This window comes from Larus michahellis, chromosome 2, assembly GCF_964199755.1.
Source record: "Larus michahellis chromosome 2, bLarMic1.1, whole genome shotgun sequence".
NCBI classification, from domain to species: domain Eukaryota; kingdom Metazoa; phylum Chordata; class Aves; order Charadriiformes; family Laridae; genus Larus; species Larus michahellis.
In genome coordinates, this window is record NC_133897.1 from 93,401,158 (window position 1) to 93,427,883 (window position 26,726).

Consider the following 26,726-nt stretch of genomic DNA (forward strand, 5'->3'; position numbering starts at 1 on the left):
TCTGACAGACTGTGCTTCCGCTCTGCTTTTGTGCTTTTAAAGAATACAGACAGAAGGCGCAAATAGTCTTCCATTTTGTAACCACCATTCTGTAACTGTTTTTCCACTGTTCCTCCTCTTGTCGCCTCCTCCACGTGGCAATTCATTGCAGGTGCATCACTGCAGGGGAGATAGTACTACAATAAAAGCATATCTATTTGGAAAATTATCTCCTGGAAATTGAAATTATCATATTTGTTAATGTTGCAAGTTAATCATGCAGAAACTCACAATCAGAGAATTAGGGTTCCCAAAATTACAGTAATTTTCCTTTTCAGGGCATGACAGGATTGTGTTCACCTGGCTGAATATTTGTCTTTTATTTGTTTCCAAAGAATATGCCCATCTCATCCTGATGAAGGTGCTTTGGCCACAGTAGAGTTTGCCACACAAAGCTTAAAAATACTTGGTGTTTAATACCAATTTCTTTTTCAGTATGGTTTAGGCTGGCAGCAACCCCAACTAAAATGTAGAGAAGAGATATAAATCAAGGAAAAGCAGAAGAAAACATGGATATGTAAAAAAAGAGATTGTATTAGGCACTGAAAGTCACTGAAAATTCCCTTCATTGAAAGTTAGGACAGTGTTTTTATAACCAGAGTAGGTGCTTGTACCATTCACTAAAAACGTTACATTCCAAAATAAATATACACTCAGTTGAGTTTCTGTTATGGCTACATGCCTACCCATTTTCATACTAGTAAAAACAAGTGGGGTTTTGACATCAGCTAACACTTCAGCAGCAACTAGGGTGTTGGTTTTTTCCTAGCTGTTGTGCTGGCTATTACTCTTTATTATACTAGCAGTGGTACCTTGGAAACCCAATTTAAAGTCAAGCCCTGTTGTTCCAGACCCCCTATGGACTAATAGTAAGGATAAAAAGAACAGATTCTCACTACCTTTGGCAGCTTGCAGTCTAGTTTTAAGGCTGAATGCAATGAGTAGATAAAACAGACAAATAGGTTTGGGAAGGTAAGATTAAAAATCATGTCCATAAATTAAAAGCAGAGGTCCCAGTTCACTGACTTTCTAACTACCATATTTACTTGCTAAATGCTATTTAGACTCTTTTCCTTCCCCAAATTTACCCTTAAAATGGAGAGTGTCTGTGATGCACGTCTGTTCTAAAATTCTTATCTATTAACACACATGAGGTGTTGTTGCATGGTGTGGCATTTATACTTTTAGAGGATTTTCTGTTATTTTGATATGAGTGATGAGAAAGCTTAATGGATTTTTGCAGTGGTATGAGACTGGGTATTCTTGCATTAAATACAAGGTTAAAACAGTCAGGAAATGCTATGTGTATTTCAGTATTAGTTATATGTGAATTCAAGAGGCTGTCTTACCTTCTTTGTATCTTGTATGGGCATTACAGATACTTAAATTAAGGCTTCATATGATAGAATTATGATGTCTATTATAAATAGTCTCACATGTCTGTCAAGATGTAAAGGAAGGGAAAATTTTGATCTAATTTTTTAGTTTTTATCTAATTTTTATAATTGCTAAGAAATATTCGGTTTGCATTCAAAGGTGCTCACATATTTGTATAAAACAGGTAATAGTGTGCTCTAACTTAGAAGAAAAGCGAGTTCTTGAAATTAAAGGATAATATTTGTTATGTGGGTGAGGCTATGGTGTGTCTGGAAAGAATGAGTAAATATTGAGCAAACTTTCTTTCTTACACTAAAAATCTCCTGACTATTTTGTAGATCTTTGCAGCAGCATACTCTGATACTCTGGACTGCTGTAGGAAGAGGTGGATTCAGATGGACTCTGCTCAAGTTCATTTAGTAATCTGCACAAAAGTTGAAGAGGATAGGGGTCAGGAATTAATCTTTTCGGGGTAGTCATTTGCTGCAGAGATGTCTGCAGTGTTGAAGCTGTGATTCCACATTTTCACCTCTAACTGCTTAGCCCATATCAGTGAAGGCAATATATCCGTTTAATGAGCTGTTGAGGATCTAGATAATGTATTCTGTTCAGTTCGTTATTTTGACAACTATAATGTATTCTATTCAGTTGGGTTATTCAGTACCCAAAAATTAGTCCTGTTTTTAATTATTTCTCAGTTTGCTAGTTAGCCATCCCAAAGTGATCCCGTGGAAGGTGGGGTTAAGGTGCATCAATGTGCAAGAGGAGCGGAGTATTTTAAATTGGGGCTTAAAATGCTTGTATCAGTCATATTTCATGAGAAACCATGACTGGAAAATTTCTTTTTAACTGTTCTTCCTCTCCCAACAACAAAAGACTGCAGCTCGTTTATTTATTAACTAATTGACTTGTGTTGTGCTATGGATTTCTCAGATGATGTCATAGTCCTTTTTGAAAAAGTAAAATAACAGAAAAGAAGGGGACAAGAACGTGTTATAGCTCTGTCTTGTTTCTTTCCTTTTCTCTGGTGGATACTAGCAGTGTATTTTCCATTGCCAATTAATTACGTGTCTTATGTGAGTCTGTACTATGTGTTTACCACCTGCAATGGTCAAACACCGTTGCTTGGATGCACCTCTGTCACTGATTTGATAACAAAGGAAGAAACAATAGCGAAAATTATTTTATGGGTGAAGGCTTGTTGTCTTCTAACTCCTGCGTGTTTTACACTTTTCCTTCAGCTCAAAAGCACTTTACATGGCTGTGTCTTCCATTTAGCCAATGAAGGTCAGATTTATCTTCTCTTCAACCAGTTGAGGGTACTGTAAAGTGTTCTTACTTCTAAGAGACTTAGGTACAATGGTGTCCGAACAGTTCTTCAGCCTCTTACACATCCCTGTGGGTAAATCATAGCTCCTGTGTTTAGACCTGACTTAAGAATATATTTCTTCCAAATAGAGGGTGGGTAGTTTGAATGAAATTTGTCCCATTCTTTTCCTAAGCTTCTTGCCTACAAATGAACTTTTGTTCATACACATTTCTCTGGGAAATGCAAAAATAAGGAGATTAAAGAGGCTAATTTACAAGTCTGATGGTAGTTTTTCTAGGAACAGTTTTTCGTGTTGTGGGGTTTGGGTGTTGCTTTTTTTTTGTGAGAGTATACAGCATACTTTTCTGGTTATGTTGGTTCTTTCTTGATTTTTTTCAATAGGAATCAGTTACATACTTCATGCTGTCCTTTCAGTGGTCTTCAGTGTGCTAAAATATTGAACAGGTTGAATCTTGAACAATAAGAATGTCTTAGATAAAGGAAGGAAACCCTCTGATCAGTCAACTCTCTGGCTTGAGGGAAAAGGCTTGGGAGATCATAGTATGAAACACAGACTAGGGGCGTTCCCTTTATACCTCACACCATCAAAGTGCCTTTTATTCAAATTCCCTACATGAAAATCAGTCCTCAAAATCCTCCTGGAAGCCAAATCAATATTATATTCATTTAAACAAATATGGAAGAAGATGAAGGACATTTTTGTACTTTCTAATAGAATCCTGTGCACAGATCGGTGGGCTAGCACTGACTCTATGCCAGTACACCATATGCGGAAATGCAGAACGAAGTCAGATCACTAGCTTGGCCTAGAACTACCTGTTGGCACAGAACCTCTGATAAGCTAATGAATATATACTGCTTCCAAATGCAACCAGTTTCATGTGAGCTAGCTCAAGTGTTTTGGGAGGGTATTTCAGTTCCAGGATTACCTTCCCAAAATATGGGCCGCCTCTAAATGATTTGTCTAAATGCCAAAATGACAGAAGCAGAATTGAAAATGTCTACTCCTGGCTGTTAATGTGGCCATTGCATAGCCCATTTTTCCTTATTTTATTGTGCCATGACAAAAGTTATAATTATATTATTTTCTAGAAGTGCAAAAAAGGGGAGAAAAAGACAATCTTACATCCAGTTACAGACTCTTAAAATATTTGGCTCTGCTCCTAATTCTAGAGCAGTCTGTAGGTATGGATTTTCAAAATATTTGTTACCAAATTTTAGGATTTATTTTCTGTTTCCCTGTACCTGATAGTTACTATATGAATCAGAAACTGGCATTTTTTTTTTCCATAATACAAAGAAGAGTCTGGATGAATTGGAAAGTACAACTTAATTGTGAACATAATTGCACTTCTTCCAGATAATTGCAATCGTAATTCATGCAAGACAGCTTCTAACAGTTGGGTCAGATTTTTAATTTTATGATCTAAATTATTAATGAGAATATTTCCATAAGCTTTCTGCATAAAAATTGACTTCATAACAGAGAGGTCAGCTGGTCTCGTCTTCTAGCCTTTATGATTATCAGTGGTAATCAGAAACTGTTTTCCAATAAATTTGTGTTGGTTTTATGCTTCCTGGCATACATACCAAACATAAGTTGAAATCACTTAAAAGCTTTACGAAGCAAAAATTAATTTTGTAGATTCTAGTTGAAAGAAAATTAAATTAGACTATGTATGCAGGATTAAGAAACATGAAGGGTTAAATGGCAGGTGTACACAGGAATAATATTCAGCTTTTTTTTTTCCTCTATGAGTGATTTAATACTTTGGGAATCTTGAAAGCCATATTAAGTCAATTATGGAAAGCCCAATGCAGGCTACTTTTCACAATGTGGCTGCAGTCAGACAAAATGGTATGATGCATAAAGAAGACAAGCAGATCAGTACAAGAATGCATAATGCTATTGTATATATCAGTAGTGTTTCCACATCTGATAGACAGTCGTGTTGAATACAATATATCTGGAGAGTGATACGGTGATAATATAAGGGGACTTCAGGCAAGTGGTGAGGGTGATTAGGACTATAAAGATTTTTGTAAGAGGAAACTGAAAGCTTGAGATTATTTATGCACAAGATAGATTGGAAACTTCTATAACCTGTCTCCTAAAGCAAGATTTAAGAGCATATCCTGTACTATCAAACGGCATAAATTCAAAACAGATAAACAAGATTTTTGTTTTTTTACCTGAAACACAAAGGAACGACAGAAATCAAGGTCACAAAGAGTGAAATTTAAGATGATTCAGAAAGAAATTGGACACCTTTCTCAGTGAGAATTTTAAATAATAACCATATGATTTTTCTAGAAAAGACAAGTAATTTTTAAAAGTGCCTTAGGCAAACATATACTTTTAATATAATGGTTTATTGCATCTTCTTGTGATGTATCTTGGCTGGCCAGCATTAGAAATATTTAGTAACAGTCCAGATACTAGACAAAATGGACAATTATTTTTATTCAGGAAACGCTAGTTACAGTGGTCTTAATATGTAGAAGGGAAGGTAGTAAGAGACAAATCACCAGGGATCATAAAAGACAGTATGTCTTTGAGCACTACGATAAACAGGCTATTCAGTCTTGTTACAGTGCAAATACCTGTGGTAGTAAATCTGCCAGACACTGCTCTGCTATAAGGAAGAAAAGAGGCTGAAGTAAGTTCGGTCTGGCAAAGCCACAAGGGAAGCTGGTAATAGCCTGCACATGCCTAGAAGGCATTAGGGTCTAAAATGGAGGCAAAGTGATCTGCGTGACTCACAAGTGTCTAACAAAGAACAATAAAATGAAATTAAGGAAGAGTCCATCAGGAAAGTGTCTGATTGGTGAGACATTAATAAGCTGTGGACACCCTCCCATGGGAATGTGAAGGACAGCCCATGAGCTGCGATTATGAAAACTGTATCGACTAACACATTAGAAAATTTTGTCAGTCCCATAAGAGCAGAGAAATGAAGGGAATGTTTTTATGAGAATCCACGTCTTTAGCATCTATGATGCCCTATTACATACTCTGAAGATGTCCCTTTGAAATCCCTGTGGAAAAATTGCCACTCATTTACATCAAGGTGGATCAAAACCTTAATGCCAATACAGGCCATGTTTGTCAAAGTAATTTTTCTAGGAGCAAGGGTGTCAATGCACAAGAAATGGTTGTACCAGTGTGAGGACCATGGGAAAATAGGTATTCAGTACTCCTTTAGCTGCGTACTTGGAGCTATAGAGATAACGTGTTAGCCGAATATCTGTTTTCTCTTATACAAAGAGTTAATTAGTTGTACTGGGGGGGATTATACTGTTCCCTCCAGGAGAAGATTGTCAGTTTGTTTTTTCTATCCAAAAGAATGTTATGCTCTACATCTGAAAATGTATCCTGTGAAAGTTTAAATTGATTTTCTTTGTTTGTCACAAGGGTTTATTTTTTTTCCTCACTCAGATATCTCGCTTACGGGGACCTCAAGTGTGCATGGAGCCCACCTCATTCTCACACAGATCGTTGCCCTTCTGATGAAGAGGTTTCACCACACCAGGCGAGACTGGAGAGGAAATCTGTCAATTGTGCTGCTGCCTGTCTTCTTTGTTGCACTGGCAATGGCCTTGTTCAGTGTGAAGCCGCTGGCTATTGATTATCCTTCTCTCAAGCTGACACCAAGACTTTATGACAATGCAGAATCTTTCTTTAGGTAGGTAAAGGGCTTATCCATCAGCATGAATATCCAGGGTTCTGAGATCTTTACCCTCGAGTTCTCATATTTTAAAGACTATTTGCATTCTAGGAAGAATAATAAGTTACTTTTTACAATAGCTGTTTATTTTTTCAATGTTTAGGTTTTTATAGATTATTATGAGGGAGAGATAAAATTAGAAAAGCGTTCTGCAAAGGATTTTCTGGAGGAAGGGGCAAAGGCTTTGGAGCTGTTTCAACTGGCTAATCTGTTTCAATACCAGTCATGGCCATTTATATGTAAATGCACAAGTGTATTTAAACAAGCCTTTGCATGCTTCATTTTAACTAATTGCGTAGGTCTGAAAGCATTTTCTCAAAATAATTCTCAGATTTGAAAGGGTCACGCAGAATTAACAAAGCCTGGTGCTCTTGTTACACAACCTCTAGTTTCTATATGCTGAGCTTTAAACCAACTAGATCTATTTATTTATTTATTTATAATGTACGGTATATAGCTCACATACAGTATCTGTAGCTCAGCTCTGAACTATTCTGTATTGAGTGCTATCACATGCAGATCACTTTCTCTCCTGGACAAATATCTAGATATCTTCATAAACATAACATGATGCTGCTTGAATTTGTAAATTAAACATGAAAACACTTAAACCATGATAACTATTAGGAATGCATGTTTATAAAGAGAAAGATGGCCATGGGGAGACATTAAGATTTGTTTAGCCATAGTTGTATTGAATTTTCTTTACATGTTCACATATAGTGTTTGAAATGAGATGATTTTGCTGTTTTTGTGTGTTTCCTATGCGTAGTTCTTTAATTTCTTGGTTAACATGTAGGATCTTGAGCCTGAAAGTTAATAGAACTAGACATATTAACATGTTTGTGTTTCTTTTTAATTTTTTTTTTCTCCCTTTCCCCTCATGTTCCCCCTGGGGCCCACTTTGAACAGCACTGAAGATGATAACCTAGGAAACCTTTCTCAGATTCTACTAAGATATTTCTCTGATTGGGACCACACATGCATGCATTCAAAACAAGGGTAACTGTGAATAATGTAACTACTTCCTTTATTGTAAATTGTAAATATTGTAAATTCAGTATTTCTTTTCTGTGCAGTGTAGACTATCTTAAGCTTTTCTTGCAGCATGAGGTTAATGACAATCAGTTCTGATGAAGGAGCTGACATCCAGGTGAAGTACATAAGTAGGCTTCATTGTCAAAGGTCTGATCCAAATCCCCTAAAAGCCAGTGACAGCTTTCTGATTAATTTCAGGAGGATTTTGATCACGTCTGGTGTCCACATGAATGAAAAGTCAGATAGTAATTACGATATTTCTTAGGAAGCATTCAAAATTTCAGATGCAGAGTAGTGACCATGCTTTAGTTATCTTATTGCTGCAAACATAAGGTCTGCAGCTCATTTGCTGCTTTACTCCTATAATTTTTAGTGAATCCACTTTCATAAAAATGATATATTTTTAGACACAGCTGCCACTGTGATTTAATGCTAAGAAGGTGTTCAAGATGACAGATCTGCTTGTTAATGTGTGGATTTCTTCTGTTAAGTAATATATTCCTTTCATTTAATGGATGTTCCTATTGCTGTATTTATTCCCATTAGAAAAAATAATTCATGTTGGCAGATGCAGCCTACGTCACCCCAGGATTCATGCGGATGTGTGGCTGAACAAGGGGTATGTCATTTTATATTTAGTTAAGTATGTAAAAATTATGTGTGTGTATATTACATCTAATACCTTGACTCTTCTTTTTGAAGAAGAGTTTCATTTAATTCTATTAGATGAATTAGATGATTCTATTAATCTAATTTCATTTGATCTAATGTTTGGGCTATGTGTTCGGAAGTCTTCAGGGAAAGAGCTTGCACAATTTTTTAAGAGCGCTTTACTTATTTTATGTCTACTGTTTTTCAGATGTGTCCAAGTTTCAATACCTCTACTCCCTATGTGAAGAATAAGAAAGGACAAATTTTGTATAATCTTTCAGGGTTCCTTGTGGAAGAATATTTAGTGAGGCCTTCCAACAAAGCAAGGTAGCCTTTAAATATCTAACCTTTGTTTTTCCTTTGTGTATAAAAAACAGTCCTTCCTGATCCACTGAGAATATAAGGCATAGTTGCCTTTATCTGTTGGTTGTTAACAAGGCATAGAGTCAGGCTAAGGTAACATGGAACCCACCCCCTCCATGGTCACTTCTGAGAACTTCCTCCAGCAGTTGCATGATAATTGCCTCTAGGCATGCCCTGGCTCTTCTGGCCACACAGCAACTTATTTCAGCATCTCAGAGAAAGAAAATGTATACGTGTGTGCAAATCAGGTGAACAGCATAGTTTCCGTTCCTCACAGACTCAATCAAATAGAGGTGGATATGCTCCAATTAATCTTTTCCTTAAACTGAAAGGGCTGGTATCCCTCTGGCGAGTCTTCATATTCAGTGATACCAGCAGTATTTTGAGATTTACTTATGTGCCTTTACAGCTCAACCAATGCCTTTGACATAAGTGCAAATACTAGACCAAGTATGATTTTATCAAGGAGAAGAAAGCCATTTATGCATGAAAAAAAGAAGTATGTCTTATTTGATAAAAATGGAGATAAACATCTTAGGATGAAACATTTGAGCTAGAATATGAATGGGGTAGGAAGAAATCAACATGTCTAAGAGGTTTCTGAAAGTCAGTAATACCTCACTTGTTCACAAACCCTCCTGTTGCTCAGGGATTTCATCTTTCAAAAAGTAAAAATCTTTATCTGAGGGAATCCCTTTGCAGGAAAAGAGTGGTGGCTTTCACTTGATTTAAGAGTATATTGAGCTCCTCCTTTTTAACAGAGGAGGGGTTTGTGAGGGGTGAGGTTTTATTTTCAGTTGAAAAATAAAGAATTAATGTAGATAGTACAGCTTTATCATTGCAAGAAAAGACTGTTAAGTTTAAGACAGGTAACTTGTTATTACTTTATTATTATTATTATTACTAATTTTCTATTACCAGATATGGTGGTTGGTCTTTTGGAGGGAGGAAACCATTTGAACTTCAAGATAAAAAATTGAATAGCACCAAATCTAAGCCTCTGATTAAGGTAAGGGTTGAATGTATGTGTGTGCATTTGTGTGTATCTGTTGCTTACTTATTCAGGCTCCAGAATTCACAGCACTTAGCAAATAATGAAACATTACATAAAATCCTTGCATTTAGAAACTGGGAGAAAAACTCTCTTGCCTATTAAAGTTGTTGTGGTTTGGGCCGGACTGGTCACTGAGATGAACAACAACAGTCCACTTATCTGTTCGTAATTCTTGAAGTATTCTCTTGTGTTCTGAGAAGCAGTTTTAAATGAGGCAAATGATATGGGTTTTTGTTGTTTTTACCTGTGAACCTATTTCAGAGCCTAACTGAGCTCACCTTTAAAACTTTTTGTTAGGTAGTTACCCCAGATATTCCTCTTTTTTTTTTTTTTTTGTTTTTCTACAAAAAGTCAATGTCAGAATTGACAAAAGTTCATTGAACATCTCAAAAATGAGTTATTTCTGATGCTTTTTCATTTCTGTTAGGAATACTTTTACTTGCTACGTTTCTCTCATTTCCCACCCCCCCACCCCCCAAAAATAAAATAAATTAGCTTTCCGGAGTAGCTATTTCTGCATAACAAATATGCTGTCTTGTGCTTTTAAACCCCTTTTCAAATATGAGTAACTTTCCATTTTTATCCCAGAGAAACAGAAGTGTGCCAGTGTGCCTTGCTGAAATTAGTCAGGGTATGGAACCTGAATCTCTTCTTGACAGTAGATCACACTGTCTGGCAATGATACACAGAGCCGGTGGTTTCTGTCTGGAGCTACCTTTAAAGTCAGGAAAAGAAGCGTTTTTCTAAGCACAATTGAAATAAAGAGCTTTTCCTTGAGGCCTTTTGGTATGCACGGGAAAGATACAGTATCTCTGTACTATGAAGACTTGGGATGGGACCTAGAGGCTAACAGGCAATGATGAGTGCAAGGGATTTTATATTCCACAGGAGTGCTTTGAAAGGTTCTTTTGAGATCTATTCAAATGTAGACCAGTAATGAGTAGAGGAATAACAGTCTTGGAGTATTGAAGATTATGAGTGAGTGGTCTCTATTTTTGTATTTGAGGCAAAACAGATTTGTTAAGAGGAAGCCGTGGGCTTTCCAGATTCCAGATTGGAATATGAAAGCAAGATGCTTCTGCCTTTAAATTGTTTTATGGGGGTATAGAAGCTAGATTTTATTTGCTCTTACAAAAGAAAAAGAGAAAGAACGGTGTAAATAAGCTCTACCCTAAAATCCATTTGGGGTTAAAGTGTTAAAACAATGTGCAGATATTCTCCAATCCAGTATCATTTCACAATTAGTTTTGCAAAATCATTGCCTGTTTGCAATGCCTTTCACATGTAGTTTTATTAAAAAACTCTTTATCTTATATACACACCTTACCTTATACATATTTTCATTTTGGTTATTTGTGATCTCCCTTCTACCCCCAGATTTCTTATAGCTTTGAATTCTAGTTCCATCAATCCTTCATTAGGAACTTGAAGTGCTAGAGGACTGCAATGAGATGTGTTTTTCTGACTGCTGTTTTTGTCCCATGTATCTTTCATCATTTTAGACTCTTGTTTTGACATGCTTGCACTGTGGGTTTTGTCAGGGTCCTTTTTTTTAAAATGTCTTTGGCGTAGAGCTCCACCTGCCACCAGCACAGGGATAAATTATAGTTATACTGTTAGTGAGTAAGCTTCATATTTCAGACCCAAAGAAAATAGTGGAGTAGATTTATAAAGGGCACTGTGTTATCTAAAATACCTCCTGGAAGTGGTTTTCAACTGATCCAATGTCAAATTATTGCATTAACCTTTCAGTAATTAATGACCAGACTTTTACTTTGACCTTTCAGGCTTGTTCATGAGACAATGGATGTACCATTTACATAGCCTTGTGTGAAAGAAAATGAGAAATTTGCATTTGAAGAGACTTACTGTATGATTCATTTAATTTTAGAAAATTTCTGAATCTTTATACATTATTCTCCACTCAAAAAGCCAACAATTTTTCCAGTTCAAATTCAAAATACCTATCCAATACCTTCTTTACTTTACCTAATCATACCATGCTGTCTATACCGCATACATGTTGTATGCATGCACACAGAGAAAGTGTATGTGTGCGTACATGAGAGAGAATACATCTACCACATGACAAACATGGCTGATTAAAACTATTGATTATCGACATTAATTGATGATCACTGCTACGTAGCAAAAACACAACTCCTCCTCAATTTTTTTTTGTGTTTTTCTGACTGTATATTCCTTGTTTTCCTTTGATAATGTGGGCAAAAATTGTTCCACAATGACTTCATAGTTGCTGTTCTTTATAACATAATTAAATACAGGAAGAACATGTGGGAATTTTAAATAGTCCTGAAAGGGAATTGGTACTGTTTTCATGGAATTCTGAAATGTGCATTTTTCCAATCTCAAAGGCTGGGATTTGAGGCTTTACTATACAGTAATAATATAAGTGTCCAGAGGAAGTTACATCTCCAGTCTTATAGCACTTCTCTCTGCCTCCCCATCATGAATCTGGTCCAGCAATGTTTAGCTTTTTCTTGGTAAGCCATGGGTTAGCAAAAAAATGTCTGTCTAGCGTTATTCTGGAATAATGCAGGTAAGAATGGTATGGAATAATGGAAAACACGTCTTTACAGAACTTATATCTAATGTGGTGAGAGGCTGTGTTTTTCCTTGGGAAAAGGAATTTTATCAACCATAGATAGAAGATAAAATAACAAAAATAAAAATTAAGCATCTTAATCTATATATTTATTCCATTGCTCATCTCTTTTCTGTCCTCTGTAAATAATTACCTGTGTGGCAGACAAGAAATGTGAAAGATATTTCAGCTGGAACTAATATTTTTCCTTTTTTAAATTTTACCTTTGCAATCAATTTAGAATAAGACGCAAGACTTGAGAAAAAAGTGCTTAAATGTGTCTTCTGATGAAGTGAACAACCTTAAATGTCTCTTTTGCCAGATTATAAATAATTAAATATCCAGCTTCAATTTTATTATTTCCTGGTGGTTTGATTCTGTTACATGATGCCGCTTGAAGGAATAATTCTAATTAATGTGTGGGATATTGAAATGTATTGTTACACACAATGCTCTATTGTGGCTTTTGTGTTTTAATTTGAATATTGGTCACATTATATTCCTAAGGTGTTCTGTGAACACTTGAGACCTTTCCCCTACTTCAGTTAAATGAGGATGTGTCATCAGAATTTTGCTGTATTGCTTTCTTAATTGCCTTTTTTTTTTTTTTAATACAATGAACACAATTGCAGTGGAGTTTCATTATGTATGTATAACTTTCTATTGGGCACAAATCTTTTTAAAAACATAGACTAAGAAATGTGTGTGTGGCGTGAAAAAGACTGGCTACCCTTGATCACTTGTTTATGTTTCTTTGCTCTGGTTGCCATTTGCATGGGAGATCCAGCAGTGCAAAGATCAGCAGTTTTCCTCACGACACTTAGGTTCTATTTTACATCATTTCTTTAAAGAACTCCCTTGTTACTTGAAGAATGGGAGATCTACTTTATGTAGTAATTTGTGGGAATTGAACTGGAGGAGAACAAAGGAGCTGGATATCAGTTTGAGAAGGAGATAAGAGTTTAGGGTTTGTTCTTTTTTCTTTTCTTTAAACGTAGGGATATAAGATGCTGTTGAGATTTCAAGCAGTTGTGAAGACCACATAAAGAAGAGTAGAAAATGTGAAAGTTAATGCAAGCAAGAGCAGTGGTAGACCAAAGCTGCTCATTTTTAAAATAATGACTAAGAGATCATGGCAAAGAAAATTTGAGAGTGAGAGCCATAGGAGAAATGACAGCTGAGCTCAGAATGGTGTTTGAAAGCACGATATAGGATAGATGGAAGGAAACTGAATGGACAATAAGAATGCTGTAAACCTTGCCTCACAACAGAGTACAATGTGGAGATCCAAACAAGTAGGTAGTCAGAAAAATAAATCAGAAGACCATAATTATTAAGAGAGGGAAATAGAACTGAAGATAAGACAATCTGCACCAGGAAACAGAAGAACAGGAAAACCAGTCAAAGTCTGGAACTAGTGTCCAAGTAAGGATTGTAGCTGGATACTACAAGGAAGAAAAACTGAATTATCTTCAAGTAAATAGAAAAAAAAATATATGGAAGTTTACACCGGTATCAAGAAGAGACACACATATGTGGAAGAGCCCTAGAGGAGAATAGCATCAGAGTGATGAGAAACAGATCTTTAAGGAAGTTTCCAAGATGTAACTGTATAGATGGTAATTTTAGAAAGGGTCTAAGAAAACTGAAATCCTAGAAGAAGGGTGTTAAGGCAAAAAAGACCTATATTAAAAACTGTGCAATTTGCAGATTCAGAATGATTCAGACATAAAGTAAGAATTGCCCAGCATCAATTTGAGATGTACAAAATGTGGATTAGCAAATAGCTGATATCAGATAGGGAAAGGTTAAGAGTTTTTCAACTGTATAAACAAAAAGGGGAGATGAAAGGTTGCTGTGGAGTGAGGAAGGGATAGTAATCAAAGGTGATTTGAAGCATGTCACTAAAACTGAAAACAAACATACATAATAATTTGACCTAGTTTTCAGTAAGGATAATGCGGGTTCAAAGGCGCTATGATTAACAGTAATAAGACATAGAAATGGAATAGATTTCCAAAGAAAAAGCAAAACTCAAGCCACATTATATTTGGTTTTGGTATATCAGGTTCTCAGCAATGATTCTAGTACATGGAAGTGTGAATTTTGAGTATATTTACCAAACTGGGATGATTCTGCATGATTTGAGGATAAAATATGTGTTACAGCAGACTTGCTCACCTGTGCTCCCCAGACGGACTGGCTTGCCTTTTGTGTCTTAAAATTTTCCTGTATGAATTTCCTCCATGCTTAACAGACCACTAATTGCTTGTTGAAGGCAGAGACACAGCTTTGTCCTTTATGGAATAGTTTCACACCCACCTTGTAAACAGTGCCTCCTTGATTCTTTCTTTCCCCACTTTCCAGGATATTCTTTCCTGGACATTTTATGCAGCGTGTCACTTCTAGGTATTATTTAGATAAATCTAAATAATGTTCTCCACTTGTAACACTAGTTTTACTCATCTTTTTGCATTTTCAATTAAATTGGTGAATGTTATTTTCGCATGTTTTTTCCTCTGTTTTTTTTTTTAACCAAATGTGTGTAAGGGAAGTGACACAGTATTCCATTAAATCAGAGAATGCCAATGGAGTAATTAATGTAGGTGTATAGCTCCAACAGTAGAAAACAAACTGCTGCACTCTGTTGAAAGACCTGTACAAATCAACCGATTCTGCTCTGCCTAGTTCACCTGCTTCTATAAACAGGTGTCATAACAGAAAAATTAGATATCTATGCTCTTCCTCAAGGTATGGGAGCTTTCAGATTAGCATTCAGACTCAACTCATTTTTGATTGACAATTTCCATTCTCTCTTTCAGGTGTGGTACAACCAAAAAGCTTTCCATTCGCTGCCATCCTACTTAAATGAACTCAATAACTTCATTCTGTGGCTAAATTTGCCCCCTAATGTGGACTGGAGACAGTATGGTAATAGTCCTTCTTTAAGTCTTTTTTCATATCTTTTGAAAACTAGTTCTCAAATAAACTAAAATAATTTTAAGTATGAAAAATTTTTGTAGTATGAAGTAGGATTGCAGAATCACACATTTCTTGGGAGGATTTGAAAGTGGAAATTTTAATTAAACAGAAGGTTTGTTTGTGTGAACACAATAGTAGTACATAATAGTACTACTCAATAACATAAAATTTGAATTTACAGCTTGCTGTGCCATATGAGTTTCTTACAAAGGGCGTTCCTGTGGAATAAGTGTAAATTGGTTTGCTACACTTGGGATGTTAGTCCTTGTGAAACCACTGAGAGGGCTTGCTTAAATGGAATGATTAATGCACAACAGAGTATGAATTTATAACTTCTCTGTCACTTTACTCTGTCGTCTTATGTAAATATCCCGGGTAAACCCATAGTACCCTGTAAATTCACGCTGCAACATGATATTCTATAGCTTCCTGTTACTCGTGGAACGGGAGAGGCTGGTGTATCTTATTATTGTACGCAACAAAAGAGAGGTTAGTATATTTGACATCTAAACTATCTGATTCAGATATTCCTGAACTGTGTAAGAACTAGTTAAAATAAAAATTTTACAAAGTGACTTTTTAAAAAGTGACTGCAGACAAAAATCAGCTGCTAACACAGGTGAACTTTTAGGATACTGGAATCTAGTTTGAAATCTGGGCTTGATAGTTCAGGCTAACTTCCCTTCATTCCAGTTCCTTTTGTTCTTATGGTTCTGTTAAAGAGGAATTAGTTTGGTTTAGAGAAATTTAAAAATAGCTTCTGACCAATTTTTTAGAGTTTTTGAAAAGGTGGGATGGCTGTCTGTAGTGGTAAAATGATTTTCAGTGTGTTTATAATGAAGAAGGAAGAAAGAAGATGAAAATTAGTGAAAAGGGGGAAGGAATCCTGAGTATCTGAAAATAGAAATTCATTAAGAAAATTTCCCAGAATGTCAATGAAGAAAGAATAATTGCTTGCTTTCAAGATGGCTGGGGTTTTATTGTTCTAAATGAATTATGAGAATGAATCAAAGGTAATATATTTCTGTAGAAAGTTTGAATGAAATGAAATCAGGTATTTTAATGAGAATTTTTAATACAAATCAATTTTTAATCAAGTTTCCCTGCACTTCATGAATAATACTGTTGCTAGCTTGTTTTCTGTAGCATCAGATATCCCATTCTGGAACTTAGAAGTTTAAATACCTTTACTTTTATATCTGTCATGGAGAATTGGGGACATAAAATCCAGATTACAGTCAGAGAAAATTATAGTTGTGCCAAGGACTGTGGAAATTTTATATTTTATGTTGTTGCATGATGTAGAAACACAATGAGCGAAATGGTGCTTAATAAATATTTGAAGTCTTGGATTGTCATCTAAACAAATATGTGCTCATTATATAATCTTGTGGCAGAATACGTTGGCTAAGTCTCTGCAGAAGTAGAATTCATGAACTAGAAAGCAGTTTATTTATGTATATATCTATTGGAGAAGTGCAATAAAGATGGATTGATCATGCTCTTGAGACATAATGCAGAGGGACCTGTTAGAGAAATCCTAGAAAGAGAAGTCAAGTTATCTACCTATCAGTCTGTATATATGTATATGTGTGTGTACACATATGGATAGATGTATGTGTTTATATATGTGTAGAGACAAATAGAGATGTATATTTTATTTTTTAAAAAATCTCAACAATTTTCCAACGCTATATGGGGCACTTGAGCTCCGCTCACTTTGACTTTTAACTATCTCTTATTTAAGGATACTGCTCTGATGGAGAATTATTTATATGCTTTTCTTGTTAAAAATGATTATATGCAGTCCTGTAAATTAGCAGTCAGAAGACTACATACTGCGTTTCTACACTGAAAACTAATCTTTTTGATCATCCCCCCGCCTCTTCTTGCAAACTGTGTTTATGTGGAAGGTCAGTTCCAGAATATTATTGGAAATTGCTGCAAGGAAGTTTGTTTAGGATGTTGCAGAAATGTAGGTTAGTAATTCTGACTTGCAATTAAGGTCATTGTTTTTTTTCACAGGATAACTATTTCCTGTGAACAGAACCAGTGCTTCTGTATTATTTTTAAGTGACATAAAAATAATTTGACCCTTGAAAAAGGAGTATGCGGACACAGTCTTTTCTTCCTTCACAAAAAGATAAACCTTGCTTTACTGCAAGAGACTCACTTCAACAGGGTGGAGCGTTACCATGGATGTAAACAAGAGCAGCAACTACTATGATATTGAAACAACCTTGAAAGAGGTCAACAGCTTATTTAAATGCTCATGTAAATACCAAGGAACACTTTCACTTCAGCAGTTGTATCCTGTGGGTATTTCTTGAGCAAGAACCCAGTTGGAGTTCTCCCAAGGTCTCTGGAGGAGGGAAGATTCATTACAGGCAGTGTGCCTAATTCTACCTCCTTTGCTCGCAGGGACAGACCTAGTAAGTTTCATAGGAGATCAGTAGTGCTGGTCCCAGTTTGTGACATGTTTTAGTGATAAGGAGCTGAGAAGGAGGCTAAATGTTTTTGTCTAATGTCTTTTCTTCAGTCAGGAGGATACAGGGAATACAGACTTAGGATTTTGTATGAGACTTTGAAGGAAGAAGTCATACCCAAAAATACACAGGACATAGGCTACCTTGTGTTGTTTTATATCCCAAGGAATTGTATCTGTTAAAAAAAAACTGTGAAAAAAAAAAAGATTGTTATTCTTGTGTCAGTCCAAGTTACTGACTCTTGATCTTCCTGAGCATGAACAAGCAGGAAATGATTGTTATTTGGTGATCAAAAATACTTCCTTTTTATTGTTGAGTAATCTGATTTTCAAATCCTTTCTTTGCAATTGGTGAGATTTCTCTTCTTCCCCCCCCCCATATGGGATTATCAGTAAAGTCCTCCATGAGGATTCTTGGAAAGTTACAGTATTTGCTTCTCGTAATTTTCATGTAAAGAGTGGTATGGTTGTTGAAGATGTGTATACCAGCTGGAGGTGCATGTGAATAGATATAGCAACAGAAGCTAGTCATATTGATTTACATCAGTTTAACATAGTTAATGGACCAGATGTCTATTTTGAAACAGCAGTTTGGGAATACTTCTTATATTAAAATAGTTCATCTTCTGTACCACGTGGGTAGCCACCTCTAGCTTCATGATCATGTAAATCTGTGTTTCTGTTGTGGAAAAAATCTAACTCATCTGTCTTACTGGAAAGGAAATCAAATACATCTTGCAAATACATCTTGTTTTGTAGTGGGTTATAAATTCAGTGACAGGTAATGAAAATGGACATGTTAAATAATTTTTAAAAAGTGAGAAATACTATTCAACACAAAGGTAAGATGTACCTGTTTTTTGTCAAAACTCTTCTGCTCTGGCTGGTCTTCAGGCTTATGTGTATGATGTTTGTATATTTTTAGATCTCTTTCTGAAATGCTGTATTCCTACAATTAGATAATGTAATTGTGAGCAAATAAAAAAATCAAATAATGAAGACGAATAAAAAACTAAAAGGCAACATTTTTTTGCTTAAGATAGAAATTCTGATCAACTAAAGCTATGTTATTTTTCACACAGTTGAGTAGGAATGTGTTTATCGTGCTGGAATTATAGAGGAAGGACTATTACCTACCTCTTAGGGTAAGGCTATATAAAGAAAAAAGGAGTGGTAGTCATCTATAATGAAGTCTATAAAATACAGTGGTCAAAAAAAGTTCTTACATCATTATTCAAAGAATAGAAATGTATGAATATAGAAGGGCCTTGTGCGATGCAGCTGCCCCATCTCACGACTTCAATAGAAGTCATCGATTTTTTTAAAAACCTTTCATGCTAGGGCTCATTGTAAGGTTTCATATAGCAATCTCATTTATTTCAGATTCAGTTCTTCAAAAGAGCTAAAGGGATCAAGAGACCCATTTTCAGCCGAGTTTTGGTGGAAAGTGACTGTATAGTTTCCTGATTGCTTTGCAAATTTTAACTTTAAACCTCTTTTCAAAGGAACCTGTGAAATGGCATTTAGTAGGAACCTTCTTAACCATTTCTGGTTAGCGGGGGGGAAAGTAAAATATAAATCATTAATGAGAGTGCTGCCTGTGAAATTCTTCATAAAACTTAAGTTGCAATTTCCAGTAAATAGTGATGTCTCATTTTATACAAACAGAAATCTCATCATAAATTTTAAATGCCCACAAAGAAGAGCTTGTAAAAAGCCTCCATTTTTGTAATAGATACTATTTTATTTTATTCTAACCCAAAATAAAATGTCTGGAATAAAGAAACCTGGATTAGTCTTCTATTCAAGTCTGTAACAATTGTGATATTTAGCATTAGTAGCACAGATCCAAATTGATTTATGTACTCAAGACTCAGCGTGCTATGTGACAGAAAGAAAAGAGAGTTTACAGAGGAGTGCCAAGAGACAGGCTCAGACACCCCCAAAATACAATGCAGAACCAGAAAGGACAGCTCTGATTAGCCTATGGTGGTGGCATACAAGCTTGAAGACCCTTGAGATTTTTTTTTACTCTAGATCTCTCCACCCTATACTGAAAAAATACTGCTGGGCTCATGGCACTGTCCTCATTTTTGCTGCAAAACCACAGCTTTTGTAATGCATGATTACATGGAAAGTTGCACCCAGGCAAGATGGACTGGGCTACCAGTGCTTCATGTTTTTATAACCTACAGGGAGAAAATGTTCCAAGTCTCTAAGACCATGCTGAATTGCATGTTGCTTCCTTTTCTGACAGATGGTCAGGTGCTGTAGATTTGAAATAGAAGATCTAGAGCACTTTCTCTTGAAGGGACAGTTTGCAGTCTGTTAATAAGATGGTATGGGGAAAGATGTGTTGAGTTGTGCAGCTCCTAAATGGCAACAGTGCAGGACTTTTCCTACTACAATGAAGGTGCTGTTCATTTCAAATGTCTGTAAGGTGGATGCGTTTTTCCTGTGAACTGTCCTATCCAGAAGGGAAAAGGATAGCATTTTATTGTAGACAATGTCATAACGCTTTATAACATTTTAAAAAGAATTTATTTCCCCAGGTTAGGGATGCCTTTTTAAGGTATTAGAATCTAAAACTAGTTTAATGAAGAACAATGTAAGGAAAGGAATAGGATTTTTCAGCCTGGAAAGGAGAATACTAATGGGAAATCATGGAGAAAGTGAAGAGGCTACAATTAATTGTTTATTGCTTCTTCTACTATTCAGCATGTAGAACAGAGCTTCTAGTGGCATTTCCAATGTAAATACTCCCCTGCCCCCCACCTCCCCTCCCAAACTGGGTTTTTCCTGCGATTTATAGTTAAAGTGTGAAGCTCTGACTACTTGCGTCTTTTTTCCTTACTAATGTGGCTTGCAGGACTGGTAAAATTCCCTTGTTTCTCTGTTGTGTAAAGGTAAGTCTTTCACTGAGCAATACAAGAGATAGCAACTGAACCTTTCACTTTAAAAAAAGAAAAAAAAAGAGAACACAACAAAAAAAATTAGTTAAGTGTGGTCAAAACAACTGAGGAAAAAAAGAAAAAGAAGTTTCGTAGCTGAAAACCAGCTAAGAAAATATATTACCAAACTAACTTATTGCTTGTGCTCTCTGTTGGGACTGACATCTGGCTTCATTCCTTTTCATAACTGTACATGCATATATATATCAATTAACATGTATAAGTTATGTTTCCTTCTTTGAGATGCCCTCCTTTTCACCCCACTCTAATTGGAGAATTAGTGCCTCTCATTTCTCAGGTTCTTCATTTTTATATTGGCGACGGTTAAAAGGTCTAAGAAAATCTTGGCATCATGGTGTTCACTTACTGTGTGAATATGGCATTAAAGCCGTGATGTAGTATAAAGATCTCCATGGTCACAGTTTTTGCTGTTCTTGAATTGCTTATGCAGGACTTGTGAAAGATTAGAATTGGTGGCTATCACAAATTTTCACCTGTGCCCATAAAAAAGCCTAAATCGTCGCTGTAAAAATGTGACCAGCTCTGTGCCAAGGACGCAGACAATGGATGTTTTAGAACAGTTGGGAAAATTCTGGTTGCGATTACGTCAGGAGAATATAATGGCAATCTGTAGATGTGGAAGAAATAATTTTATGTTGAGACATTTATGAAAAGGAGCAGACAGAGTTAGAGCTGAATCATATCTATTTGTTGATATTGCCTGTCTTGTTTTTCCCTTGTGAATACTGATTTGGTAAAATTTGCCCTAAAGGCTGTTCACACAAGGCTTGCAAGTCCAATCCTTAAAAAAAATCCTTGCATAAACACCACATGCATCTGTTTAATAGAGGCTTTGTCAGTTAGAAATTCTTAGTTTGTTTGTCATTTATATTTTTTTACTTTAAGTCCTCAAAGATGGTGTTTAGTTTTCAACTTAATGAGCATCATTATAGCAGCCTTACATAGTAAGAAGGCATGTAAAGGCAAGAAAACATCAATAATTACATTTTACATCGTCCTAAGAGCTCTATTGGGACAGAGATGTATGTTAAGAAAGATGGTCTAGGTGGTTAGGAAAAATTTCGGAAGAGACAAACTATAAAAGTACATGGAAGGTTGTTTTTTTTATAAAAAAAGAATACATATACTAGCCAATAGTTTATATCAAATGTGTTGGGTTATTTTGCTATTGCAAGATAGTTTACAATTTATCTCTCCTTAGATTCAAGGGAACTTTTTTTCCCTCTGTGAATTACAAGCCAGTTTGTTGGCTTTATATAAACTTATCATGTATTTTTGGACCATGTGGGTAGGAAAGAAATCATACTAAAAAATGTAGCAAATGCAGAAGACCCTCATGCTCCAGACTAACTGAAAAATTTAAAATAATGAATGAAAGGCAAATATCATATTTTATATATTGATAGAATTTTGAATTCTAACATAGAACTGAATTTAGCTTAACATGGTCATACTTTGGTTAATTGTAATTCAGCAACCCTGGGAAATTTAACCTCAGCTGTGTGTGTAAATTTTTAAAAATGCAATCCTTTGTTTCATCTACATGGTTTGAATGGAAATTGACTGTAGAAAATGGTTACTACTTTTAAGAAGAGCAATTACTTTTTGGGACTCTTCTATTGGAAGGACATTAATTCAGTGCAATTTTCTTTTTGATCAGTATTGTATGATACAAGACTGCAAGAAGCATTATGCTATTTAATGTCGTGGGTTTTTTATTTCCCCCAGCAATTATCTCTTTTTCGCAGTCTCTGTTTATTCTGTAGTAGAGAGTTATAGCAGTGTATTTCTGTTTATGGCACCCAAGTCAACTGCTGTAGACTTTTATTTAATAACAATGCAGTAATCTGAAAGTTTTGTGAGTTTCCTCTTGGGATCTGTGCACTTAGTAGGGACAGGCTATGGTGATTTCAGGAGAGAGGTTATTTCCAGACACATTGAATATTCCTGAGCAGAAGTTATTCCTTGTAAAATATTTGATGTCATTTTTATCTTTGTTACATTTTGCATGTTTCATTGATTCCCCGTGGCTCTTTTTAAAAAGTTTCAGCAGTGCAGATGATCTCCTATAAAATTAATTTACTATGTTCTCAAAACGTACAAGTGGGGACAACCTATGTTTATGAGCATGAATTCATTTGTACAGGAAATTGCAGAAGCATGAATTCATAGCTCTTTTTTTTTTTTTTTTTTGCTAGTGCATGTGCTTCTCACTGAATACAGCAGATAGTTGATAGCAATAGAGCGATGAGATATGATTCAGATCAGCCTGGATTAATTCATGGAATATAGTGGAGAACCTTCCTGAATTCCTGGTAAACTGCCATAGCTCTGGACACTTCATGGGCCATAATTCTCTACCACAGTCCACGTGACAGTTTTACCTGCCTCACAATTCTGCGAAAAGGGATGTGAATCAGTAGGACCTATAGGTCTCCAAGTCTTGGCATTTCCTGATCATGGGCAGTATTTTAAGATTTGCAATGTCTAAAAATGCTAACCCTTGAGCTGGAGCAATTTTGCTGTAGGATTTCTGTTGTCTGAAACTTGGGGGAGGACAGCATGGTTAGAGAATTCAAATTCTTGATCATGAAGGCAAGATCTTGACAATTGTGGGAAGATCCTCTATAACTAGAACTTGGCTCGTGGTTATAAAAGGGGATGCCTGGAACACATGTTTCTGATCTTTTCCAATTTAGCTGAGCATTAATGAGTATAAGAAGCACATTTCGTGTTGTTAACTTCTTTGTTTAGTGTTTGTGAAATTATAAGGATTCCCATTTTCCAAAAGCTTTTCTCCACTGTAATTAGATTAAGTCTGAAAATCAGATTATTTTATTTTTCCTAACCAGATCTAAAAATAAATTCAGATTGGTTTCAATTTGTCTGTATGGTAAAAATCTGGCTTAATACTATTTGGCTACTAATTTCTAATTCAATAGGAATCATATTCATATATATATATATGAAGTAAAGACATTCTTTCTTCTAACATGCACACCTTTGTTCAACCATTGAAAACACTTAGAAAAAAATTTCTGGGAATGAAGCTTTTTCTCTCATGCTACTTTTCCTTTACATAAATGGAATTTTAGCTAATACTTGGTTCCAGTGGGAAAAAATAGTTTTCTTTGATATGCTGTTTTTTGCTTTAGAACAAATAGTAGCTATTGTTCAAAAAGTTAATGGTGTAAAAGAAAAACAAAGGAAAATTTTAAACAGTCCCTCTAGGCAAATGACATGAAGGACTTCTGCAAATAGCACACGTATTTACTAGAGATGAATCAAAACCTTATCGGCTTGAATCTTCTTTTGATTTGTTAACTACCATTGGGCTTCAGCGTGCAGCTTTTAACTGTATTTGAAAAATCTTTACCTTGTACTAATTTTGTGTGCAAGTTAATCATCATCTTCTGTCGTTCAGCCTTTTACCCCACAGTGACTTAGTGATGTTTAGATTACTTTGGCTTGAGGGTGAAGAATGAAAAATTAAAGGGGTAAAAAATATGTATAGATATACTTGGTCAGCTTGCACCTGTTACTGGAGCAAAGATAACTTTTGTCTTTATACAGCTGGACTCTAATAAAATATGAGAAAGTGTGTTCAATTAAGTGGTACCCTGCAGATTGCATCTAAGGCTCCCAACAACTTATTTTTTTACCAAAGATACTGGGAAGATTAGAATCACCGTTAGGATGTTTTGGTTTGTTTTGTTTTTTAATTGGTAACAGCATAGATTCATTTTTTATACTCTAATCAGATAGCGCTGGTTTGATCTTATTGCAAGAATTTCCAGTTGGTATTATGTTACAGCTGGCACACCTGTCAGGTACACACGCAGAAATAAGTCAGGAACTGCATCAAGACCAGTTGGAAAGCCACTTTTGCACTGACAAATTTTTGTATGCATACTCCCCCCCCCCCCCCCAATTTTTCTTCTTTTGCTTGAAAAGAAAAAAAAGAAAAAGCCACAGTTTTTGTCCATAAACTACGTTCCAATTCCAAGTTCAGTTTGCTAGATTGTTACAGACTGGTTTTACCAAGAACCAAAATAAGCCTAAGAATGCGTTGCCTACTCAGGATTTTTCTCGGTCCCCCAAACTGAATATCTTTTTAATTTAAAGCTCTAAAGTTTCAATCTATCTGAGGTGTGCCTATTTTTTGTGAATTTAGCTAAACAGTTTTTCTCTGCAAAACATCAGTAATCTAAAAATGTTTTTAGCAATGATTAAAATACTACGTATAAATTTTAGTTACAACCTACCTTACTCCCAAGGGTTAGGTATATGAACGAATTCTACCTTAAGTTTTGTATTTGGTCTCTTCTGTGATGTAGATCCTACAGCAATAGAAAACATTGCTGAACCCATTTCTGCAGGTCAGAATGCAGAAAACTAGCTGTTACTTATGTTTATTCATCAGATTTTGATGGAATCAGACTCCGGGAATCACTCAACAGGAGACAGTATTTGGTTTGGCAGCTTGGTGGTTGACCTCTTTCTGTTCCTTATAAAGTATTTAGCCTTTTCATCCATCTTGTCTAATAAGGGGTCAAGAGTGTACTCTAGAACTTGAAGTCCATTTACTCTTTCATAATTTATTTTTCACTTCACAGGCATCACACTCTACAGCCAACCATATGGAGGAGCCTTGCTGGATGAGGACAAAATGTGAGCAAACTCTTAAAATACAGAATAGCTGCAGTGAGCAGACAATTGAAACTACTAATTCAATAAGCATGTATGTTGTGTGCAGTAGATGTTATGACGTGATAGATGCAATTCAGTTCCACTGAGTGAAGCATTTTCTCTAGTCTGGTGTTTATATGTCAAGACTACTGTTTATATCAGATACAGTTGCATTATTGTGTAGCGAAAATTACTGAATTTACACTGACTGCGCTTTACAGAGTGTTTGCGAGCATGCCATGAAGTTTTCAAACAGGTTAAATGCTTTAAATGCTTGTCAAGTTTTTAAATTTTAATTTTCTCTAGAGGGGGAAATATTTGCAAAAGCTTCACTACTATTCAGACTTGAAACACACACTGTGTTCTGTAACTCACGTATAGTTGTGTAACTTAACACATCATCTTGCTCCTGTTGTCTAATTAGATATTGACAGTGTACAAACATGGTGTTTGCAAACAGGATGGAGGTCCTAATGTCTGGTGGTGTTTTGGTAAGAAGCTGGCCCTGAAAATGTTTGGGTTTGGTGAGCTATTTTTCCCCACTGTGTTTTCATTATACCATTTTGCTTTGTATCCTAGAATGGAGAATGTTCGTCAGTGTGGGGTAGCACTGTGTATCATGCTGGGTTTCTCTATCCTTACTGCGTCCATTGGAAGTGCCATAGTGAAAGACAGAGTATCTGGCACAAAACGCTTGCAGCACATCACAGGCCTGGGTTACAAAACCTACTGGCTTGCTAACTTCTGCTGTGATATGGTATGTATCATGTGGGGAAGCATGTGTTCAGGTGTAAATTTTTAGTTTGTCTTAAAAAAGCAAAAGGAGATATGGTTACAAAAAATGTGAATAAGATTTGAATTGTGCAGAGCAACAGCTCTTGGCTGTCATGTTAACAAACATTGGGACACCATTCCTACTTTAATACTGTCAGATTAAATTCTTTAAGGCAGGGATTGTGCTGATTTGTAAGGTAAAGCATATGCTAACTTTAGGTACCTACACTATTTTATAAATAAAAGGGATCTGGCTAATCACCCTAGACAGAGAGAATCTTCCACATAGCAGTTCATAGCAAGAGTTTCTGTGCTTTGAGTTGCCACTGGCAAAATCTTTCAGATTATTGGAGAAGCCTGAAGACACTAGTCAGTTACATGTTTTCTGTTGGCGAGTAATATGAGAGATGCTCATAACTGGTACCTTCTATTTCTGGCAAGATAGACAGTAGAAAATATTATTTATGAATTCACATAGACCTAGCTCAGAAATAGGTGAAGTCTCTGTCCTGAACGTTTATCTTTCTCACACAAAGTAATTTCTACCATTGTTAGCCTTACAAATAGTATTGTCTACATGAAGTTCATTAACAAATCTGAATATCTTCTCTTCTTTTGAAAATATCACAAAAAATATTA

At 35.7% G+C, this 26,726-nt stretch overlaps 1 protein-coding gene across 1 annotated transcript in view; it reads left to right on the forward strand.

Annotated features, from left to right (window-relative positions):
- Positions 1-26,726, forward strand: part of ABCA13 (ATP binding cassette subfamily A member 13) — a 202,081-nt gene that overhangs the window by 123,062 nt on the left and 52,293 nt on the right. The window contains exons 36-43 of the mRNA XM_074576273.1: positions 6,186-6,432; positions 7,387-7,476; positions 8,059-8,131; positions 8,372-8,490; positions 9,448-9,535; positions 15,008-15,116; positions 25,241-25,295; positions 25,893-26,070. Coding sequence (XP_074432374.1) covers positions 6,186-6,432; positions 7,387-7,476; positions 8,059-8,131; positions 8,372-8,490; positions 9,448-9,535; positions 15,008-15,116; positions 25,241-25,295; positions 25,893-26,070 — 959 coding nt within the window. The remainder of the gene's footprint in view (positions 1-6,185; positions 6,433-7,386; positions 7,477-8,058; positions 8,132-8,371; positions 8,491-9,447; positions 9,536-15,007; positions 15,117-25,240; positions 25,296-25,892; positions 26,071-26,726) is intronic.